Consider the following 8,976-nt stretch of genomic DNA (forward strand, 5'->3'; position numbering starts at 1 on the left):
GCTCAATCACTAACCAATTAATAATCAGATAGTCTCAGTACAAGCTGGCCTGATTGGGACTTACCAAATCTTATCCCACTAAAAGAAAGTAGTTATTCCATTATTTTCCTTCATTATTTTTTTCTGCCTAACTCAACCCACAATATACGGAACGTACCCTTGTAAGTTTCCACCTGATAATGCAATATTTGTGTAGAATTTGAATTCTAAAGAATATGCAATTTATGCATTGAGGTGAAAGAATGTTAAAATCTTGACATATTCTATGTTCACAAGGGCATTAAGCAAAACATCCATGCCGTAATACCTCAAACAACTCAACAAATAAGATAGTATTGTGAATAATAGTTTTTTTAAGAAAGAGATTGGATAAAATAGTTTTTTTATTCAACCACTAATAATAGACTAATACGGTTAGATTTCATGTAATCTATTTTCATGATTTTTTTCTTTTCTATACCGTGTTCCTGCCCATTAAACTTTGGGCCTCTTAATAGAGCTTATTAACCAAATTTAAAATAAATAATTCTTAAATTCAATTTCCAAAATGTTTTTTTCTAAAATGGGTCCTGCTAATGTTCGCCAACCTTGGGAAACATTTGGGAAATGACCATTGAACCAAAGAAATGGTGAAATTCACCCAAAATGCATTTGATGACAGTTTTTTTTTTTTTTTTTTACTAATTTGCTTACATGTAAACACTCAATTCTTGAGTAGTAAAGAAGAGAAAATGTAGGAACATATTTATTTCCATGAATGGAAAATTTTGAGAACTAATTAAACGATCAAATGGATGATTCAAGAACACAGATCTTCACACCCTTAAACTCTTACCGACCTCCACCAGCACCACCACCAACGCCAGTACCAGTACCAGTACCGGCGCCGCCACCACCACCACCACCGCCTCCAACTCCAATTCCAACACCAATCCCAATTCCTATTCCAATCCCTCCACCGATCCCGTGACCACCGCCCTGTCCAGTACCTCCACCAGTTCCACCACCTCCACCTACACCCCCACCTGAGCCTCCTCCAGCACCAGCACCTCCACCAACCCCACCTCCAGCACCACCACCGGCACCACCTCCACCATGACCTGACCCACCATCGTCACCTCCACTTCCACCACCACCAGAGCCGCCTCCACCTCCAGCACCACCACCGCTACCTGCTCCACCACCTACACCACCTCCAGCACCAAAGCCCCCACCATGTCCTGACCCACCACCGGTACCTCCACCTCCACCACCACCAGAACCGCCTCCACCTCCACCTCCAGCACCACCACCAGTACCTGCTCCACCACCTACACCACCTCCAGCACCAAAACCACCACCATGTCCTGCCCCACCACCTATACCACCTCCAGCACCAAAGCCCCCACCATGCCCTGACCCACCACCGTCACCACCACCTGCACCACCTCCACCACCAACGCCACCACCACCACCAGCACCACCACCACCTACACCACCTCCAGCTCCAAAGCCTCCACCATGTCCAGACCCACCACCAGCACCACCTCCACTACCACCTCCACCGCCCCCTCTATCAGCACCAATGCCTCCACGTCCACGACCAAAGCGGCGTCCACAGCCCCAGCGTCCCCCGAAGCCACAATTGTCACCAAATCTAGTCGTCTCAAGCTTGTCCCCAAGTGCAGTTGCACTCAAATGCAAGACAATGCTGAACAGAAGAAGCCCACACAAGCATTTTGTGGACAAACCCATGACTCTAAGAAGGATCTAAGCTCACTTGCTTGGCCTTCAACTCGCGCACACCTCCTTATATAAGCTTTCCCAACTTCCCCATTGAACATTTTCTCATTGCGTAGCGTAGAAATTAAGATTGAAGCCTGGTTGAAGCATTTATGTGGGTATGTCCATAACGCGTTTCAAGCGTTGGGGAAATGGCGGGAAGCATTAAAAAGTCAAACATGAATTTGAATAACTCAACAAGTCAACCCTACCGACGCTCCTCTTTCTGGGATGATCTCTTGAAGATCTTGACTGCAACTCTCAAACAGATCAGATTATCACAATTCACAGCCCTCCAATTTGTTTGGTAGATTTTGTATAGCCAAGATTGTGGCAAAGTAGCTAGCAATGAATGCATACAAGTTGGAACTTATATCTATGTTGATGGTGCCAACGGCCAACTGTTATTAATGAACTGGTTGAGCCATCTTTTCCCATAGTTTTTTTCTTTGGAACTTATTTCTTTCTCTGAGAATTCCACCACCGCCACCACCCACAGATTCAGACCAACCACCAAGTTATTGTATATGTTGTGGGAACGGATGCTTAAACTAACCACCAACCCATGATGTTTTTGGCAAGGGAAGTTCCCCTCAAAAAGTGTATGGTTTTAAGTTTGATTCTTACCTTCTTGGGGCCAACTCATACAGGGATGTTTAGTACTCCTTATTATTTTTCAGGGAAAATTGAATGGATTTCATTAACCCTGGTACGATCGGGCCCTTGCAGTTGTGGGGTCAATATGGGCTTGTGGGACTAGTCAAGCCAAAGTTCGGGATACCCTTAGTAATAAAAAAAAAAATGCACAATCAAATTTTCTTTTAAGAGGCGAGGGGGATTGGGGGTGGTGTTGCAGCCAACGAGATTCTCACTAGTGATTTTCACTAGTGGTTGGGGGGGGGATGAGAGCACAAGTGGGTGGCATCCACAATGTGGAATTTTTTCATTTCATGGGTCAAAGAGGTCATTTCATCCTTCTTGTGTCTTTCTGCAAGCATGATGCAACCTAACAACTTTCTTTTTTCCATATATATTTTAGTAGTTCAAGTGAGCCATATGGAGAATTTTTTAGTATGCCCTTAAGCAAAGTGTCTTAAAATCACAAATAAGATGTCATTTTATGTGTTGATAATTTTTTTTTTTCCCATTGAGGCACTCATTTGGGACTAAAATTTAATAATGAGGTGGGGTAGGGGTGAAGGTAAAGTCCACAATTTATCGCTTTGATTCATTTATATTCTTCGCTAAGATGGAGCTCCACTTTAATTTACCAAAGAAAGATGACGAGGAGATTTCCTTTGCATGTACATGTGTGGTGTCAAGACCTGTTCCACTTCTTATCAATTAAAAGGTGACAAAAAGGGACAAGAGTTGACACTTAACATGTACATGCAGGTCAATGCACATTTAGAGGATCCATTCTCAAAGAAATGTGAGGTGTCAATGGCTCTAAACCATTTTTTTTTTTTTTTGAAATAGATAGATATAATTTGTGACACAGAATAAGAAAATCAAAATATTAATTTATTAACAAAAATTTGTGTCAGAATTAGAGGTGTCAATTCCAACCTTACACCAGTAGGTCCGACCCAATTATTAACAATCATTCTAGGTGTAAAGGCCCTTCTCGTTGAGACCAACCAATTACATGCACCTAGACCAGACCCCTTTAGCTCGACCTTTTAACCTATTTGCTTGAAATTCTTGCTCTAACCCCAAACCATAAAGAATAAACATATTCTAAGAGAAAGTGGCAATTTGTTGCTCCTAACTTAATAAGAAATTCTAAAGAGCCCGTTTAGAGTTAAATGACTCAATAATCCGTATATAGTCCAATTATAAGTAGCTTGCTAAAGCTTAAAGCCAACTAATAAAGAACAAACAGTACCATGCTTGCTCAACGTAATCCCAATTAATTAAACAATTGATCACCATGCAAGAGCGAAAATTAATCAAACCCAATTAGCCAAGACCGACTGATTGACACCCTGACTCATGATGTCATCGAGACCATGCTGTAGGTTGGATAGAGCACAAAGACTTACCAAAAAAAATAAATAAATAAATTAAATTAAATTAAGAGTCATATCCAATTGTTTAACTAGAGAGAATAATACAATCAAATAACAGTGGAAATAGAAATCATCTCAAATTAGATTGTTTATTGTGCTTCATTGCTGTCCTATATCACAATATATATATATATATATATCACAATACAACTCCTCTAACATGCTTCAAGTGTAACTGCATCATCGCGAGCTCACGCATACACAGATTTGTGATGTACTTTGAATAAACATAAGAGCAAACCATCCAGAATGACCAGATGACATGTTACATATTGTGTCAAGATTGTGCATAAGGTTACAGGTATCGATATTAGTATTTATAATGGTCTCGGCTGATATAGTTACGGATTGGAGGTATATTGATATCGTATCAATATCCATATTGGTATCATGAGTTTAAGAAATCAGTCAAAACAAACACTAGGCGAAGTTAGTAACTAAGTAAACTGTGACGTGTTCTCTCTCCAGATGGCAATGCCGAAGGTGGGGCGAGGGATATTTCTTTATTCTATCATCTAATATTTCTTCGTTCTATCTTTTTCCCTTTTACTGCCTCGACAAATTAATGAAGTGAACAAAGGTAGAATCGATACACGTAACATAAATTTCTTAAATAGACATATAAAGTCTCAGATCAATCAACATTTGCCTGGTGACAAAGAATTTAAAAAAATCTAAAGCAAAGATGCATCTCAATACATGAGAAAAATTTGATTGAACTAAATTCTAAAATTTGACAAATGTGCTTTCCACACCATTCTCAATATTTCCAATGTTCTTGCTCATGATAATTGGAGAGATTACACCTCTATTAAGTATTAAACTAAACAATAGCCTCACCAGATTTTCTCACAGGTAAACACTCAATTCTTCACTAGTAGGGAAATACTCATTAATGCCTTGAATGAAAAACCAAATGACATAAACTTAATCAAATGGATTATTCAGTAACACAAGTCCTCAAACTCTTAATGTCTTCCACCACCTCCACCGCCACCTCCACCGCCTCCGCCACCAATCCCACCACCAGCTCCACCGCCCACGCCACCACCGGCTCCAAATCCTCCACCATGACCTGAGCCACCACCCACTCCACCACCACCACCGCCGCCGAACCCTCCACCTCCACCTACGCCTCCTCCTGTGCCAACTCCACCACCAGTACCACCTCCAGCTCCAAAGCCTCCACCATGACCTGACCCACCACCAGCACCTCCACCTCCACCACCACCAAACCCGCCTCCACCGCCAACACCGCCACCAGTTCCAGCTCCACCACCTACACCACCTCCAGCACCAAAGCCCCCACCATGTCCTGGCCCACCACCGGCACCTCCACCTCCACCACCACCAAAACCGCCTCCACCTCCAGCACCTCCACCAATACCTGCACCACCACCTACACCACCTCCAGCTCCAAAACCTCCACCATGCCCTGAACCACCACCTCCACCACCACCAAAGCCACCTCCACCTCCAACACCCCCACCAGCACCAGCACCAGCACCAGCACCAGCACCAGCACCACCTCCAGCTCCAAACCCTCCACCATGTCCAGAACCACCACCAGCGCCAGCGCCTCCACCACCACCAAAGCCACCCCCTCCTCCAGCACCAAAATCTCCACGTCCACGTCCAAAGCGGCCTCCACGTCCACGTCCAAAGCGGCCTCCACGTCCACTACCAAAGCGACCTCCACAGCCCCGGCGTCCCCCGAAGCCACAATCATCACCAAATCTAGTTTCCTCAAGCTTGTTTCCAAGTGCAACTGCACTCAAATGCAAGACAATGCTGAAGAGAAGAAGCCCACACAAGCATTTTGTGGAGAAACCCATGACTCTTAAGAGATCTAAACTCACTTGCTTGGCCTTCAAATCACTCGCAACTCCTTATATAAGCTTTCCCAAGTTCCCAATTGAACACTTCTCACTTTCTAGTTTTGAAAGATTGAAGCATTTATGTGGGCATGTCCATGACGCGTTGAACCGTTGGGGATATGGAGGGAAGCATTAAACAAGTCAACCCTACCGACGTTCCGCCACAGTTCTCTTTCTTTCTTTATTGTAGAAACTGTGATGGAAGACAGTAATAAGATCTTGACTGCAACTCAATTAGATTAGATAATGACTGATCACGGAGATCCAATTTGTTTGGTACATTCGGTATTTATAATCCATTTTGATTGATAGGCGTATACAAGAAGGTATCGACTAACTAGCAATCAATGCACACAACTTGGCATGAAATTGCCAACGCCCAACCACTGATTGAACTTCTTGAACCATCTTTGCACAAAGATTATTATTTTTTTTTAGAAACTCTCATTTTCCACGTAATTTCACGGCCACCCATGTATAGATCACTATTATGGCATACCTTTTTTCATTACCAAAAAAAGAAACAGATTGTATAGGAATCAGCCAAAATCAGAATCATTTTGTAATCCATTTATATTTACTGGTTTCTATTCAGTTTGATGTTGTTTGTAGAGCCGATTTTGGAAAATAATTCAAAGTGGATTTTTCTTTTTCATTAGTAAGTGAAAGTGGCATGTATGGAAAGGAATCTCCAAATGCATCTTAAGGATGTCTGCCAAGGTGAAGTCAAATTTTGTGGACATGTAAGTCTCGAGGTCTCCTATTCCGTGTAAAGTTTTAAGCCAATTGAAATTTTCCAAGTAACAAAATATAACCATGAAAAATTCATAAATATAAAAAAAAATGCACAATAGTTAATGCATAAACATACATAGGATGCATGCCAATACACAAGAAAATATTTGATTGAATTAGCTCTCAAAATTTGATTCATGGACAATCAATACCTTTTATTTATCCAATTGTCAGAATTGTCATATCATTTTTTCGCATGACAAAAGTGAAGCATCTGCCTCAAAATTCCTTTCCAAGTGATCTGCTTAGATGAATTTTCCCCTTCTCCCCACCCAAAAAAAAAAAAAATAAAAAAAAAATCACAAATAATTGTAACTGGGCTTCTGAAAACTATGCTTGGGTGGATTATGGGTTTTGTAGGCTTAATGCTTTTTGGAAATTTAGAGGGATAAAATAGGGTTGTTCTGCAGCTTATAAAGCTCATTAAAGTGTCATAGGTGTGTGAGTAGCATTAGTTGGTTTTAGCAAATATTTTTTGAGTAATAATTTTGTGTCTTACCAGCAACTACACAAAGGCTTCTATGTTGTACAACTTGTACCCAAGTATGAGTTTCAAGGAAAATGTTTTATTCCTCTCAAAATATCAAGCTATTTCTTTGAAAAGGGTAACCAGCTCACTTTCCTCTGTTTACTCTCTAACCAAGTGATCGGCCATATTTGGAGGTTGAACGCCACCAGTCAAAAGGCTGTATAACGGCTAGAGAACGGTCACTTTTTGATGGGGCTAAAATATGCCACTTGGGGGACTTTTTTGGTGTCTTTGGAGAGCTTTTGGAACACCCCTTTGGGGTTTTTGGAGAGACCATGAGGGCTATGCTTGGAAGATTCAAGAACACCCATGTACTACATTTGGAAGAACCAACAAAGTGATCTTGAGAAGAGGAACCAAGTGGAGTGTGCTTCAATGGAACATAAACCTACAGGAGGTATTTCATATTGTGCTTTCAATTGTATATCTACCCTATTGTGAGGGATTTTGGAGTTGTGCTTTGATTTGTAAATCTACCCTACAAAGAGGGATATTGAAATTGAATTAACAAGACCTCTTGAGTGAATTGCAAGGTTAGCTGTGACCCTTGAAACACCTAGGTTTGGTTGTGATCCTACGAAACAACTGGGTTGGTTGTGATACTGTAAAAAAATGGTTCAGTAGTGAGCAAGAAAAATATTGGTTGAATTTGTGAACCAGCAAAAACATGTAAGCTTTTATTGGCACTTCTGGCAGACTAAACAGTTAAGAGGAAATTCAAGAAATTACACTGCATCAGGATATGAAATCCTTCAAATATGGCCATAAGTCAAACTTCTTACCTTTACAGGGAGGTTTTCATTGTATGGATTCCTCAAATGCCGAGTTTTATGGAAGGACAGCTCACATAGCTGCAATTAAAACATACAATCAGTTTTGCATGATCACATCATAAAGAAGAAGCATAAAGATTATATGGAAAAGGCACAGAAGCAGAGAAATAAGTCATTAATATCTAAAGCTAATTATGCATGTTATTAAGGAGGGGAAAAGAAAACAAAACCAAAATGAACAAGCAGTGAGGAATTTAATATCATGGAGCTTTCAGCAAGCCAAAACCCAGCCTAGCAGTAGGCTAATGTGCCAAACCTGGTAACCCCACGTTTATTGATAGGACCCGTTTCAGCAAGCCAAGCTGAGAATTACTGTACTTTGTCAAGTTCACCTGAGTTAAGCTTCAAAACCATGGACATGGTTAATGAAAATAATTAAACTAAGAAAAAATTTGCATAACAATGAAACTGGTTTTGAAATCCACAAATGTTTTGGGTCGATCAAGGAGACTTCTCCTCACTTCTAAGAATATGGTATAGTCAATCTTTGCATAATAGGAAGTCAGGAAGAAGGATCATCATTGATTATATGGAAAATTTGGCAAGCCAGGAATGAAACGGTTTTCAAAAACTACTAGGTTCCTAATTCAAAGAGAGTGAAAGATATGCTTTTCTGATGACCTCCTAGTGTATAGATTTTAAAGAAATACGGGTGCCAAACATAAACAGGCAATGTGAATCCTGTTTTATATGTAGATACTGTGGATTCTCCTTTAGTGTAGGTCCTATGTTGTAATGGTCTTGTTTAGTTCGGTGCACATTCTCTTTTCTTTTTCTTATCTCAATGAAATTTTGATTCATCAAAAAAACAGAAGTGACAGAATAAACAAAGGAATATTGAAGCAAAGCTCAGGATCAGAAGTACATGAATTGATCATATTGTGGTCTTCTATTCTAACACAAAGGGAATTTATCTGAACATGCTTGGGGCTTACTAGACATAATACATGCACCTGAAAAGGCCAAGGAAATCAAGAAGCACCTTAACATACTCAAGTAATCTTGTAAATTCCATAATGAACGATTCAATATTGCACATTGCTGCCCATAAGTTTAAAAAGAATCCAAAGCAAGAACAGGAAATAAAAAAAGAGAAGGGGGGGGGGATC

The 8,976-nt window shown here is 40.6% G+C and overlaps 3 protein-coding genes across 3 annotated transcripts in view; all 3 read right to left on the reverse strand.

Moving 5' to 3' along the window:
• Nucleotides 1-831: 831 nt before the first annotated feature.
• LOC122059862 (glycine-rich cell wall structural protein 1-like) lies at nucleotides 832-1,734 on the reverse strand. Its single transcript, XM_042622902.1, has 2 exons — nucleotides 1,461-1,734; nucleotides 832-1,418 (listed from the first exon to the last, which is right to left on the reverse strand). Exons 1-2 carry the CDS (start codon nucleotides 1,732-1,734, stop codon nucleotides 832-834), a joined length of 861 nt encoding a protein of 286 aa, XP_042478836.1.
• A 3,067-nt stretch (nucleotides 1,735-4,801) lies between these two features.
• On the reverse strand, nucleotides 4,802-5,668 carry LOC122059863 (glycine-rich cell wall structural protein 1-like). Its single transcript, XM_042622904.1, has 2 exons — nucleotides 5,341-5,668; nucleotides 4,802-5,268 (listed from the first exon to the last, which is right to left on the reverse strand). The coding sequence occupies exons 1-2, from the start codon at nucleotides 5,666-5,668 to the stop codon at nucleotides 4,802-4,804; spliced, it is 795 nt and encodes a 264-aa protein (XP_042478838.1).
• A 2,103-nt stretch (nucleotides 5,669-7,771) lies between these two features.
• The window catches only part of LOC122058952 (30-kDa cleavage and polyadenylation specificity factor 30-like), a 6,605-nt gene continuing 5,400 nt past the window's right edge, over nucleotides 7,772-8,976 (reverse strand). The window contains exon 5 of the mRNA XM_042621667.1: nucleotides 7,772-7,885. Coding sequence (XP_042477601.1) covers nucleotides 7,787-7,885 — 99 coding nt within the window. The 3' untranslated portion in view covers nucleotides 7,772-7,786. The remainder of the gene's footprint in view (nucleotides 7,886-8,976) is intronic.

The sequence above is a fragment of the Macadamia integrifolia genome, chromosome 13 (assembly GCF_013358625.1).
Source record: "Macadamia integrifolia cultivar HAES 741 chromosome 13, SCU_Mint_v3, whole genome shotgun sequence".
NCBI classification, from domain to species: Eukaryota; Viridiplantae; Streptophyta; class Magnoliopsida; order Proteales; family Proteaceae; genus Macadamia; species Macadamia integrifolia.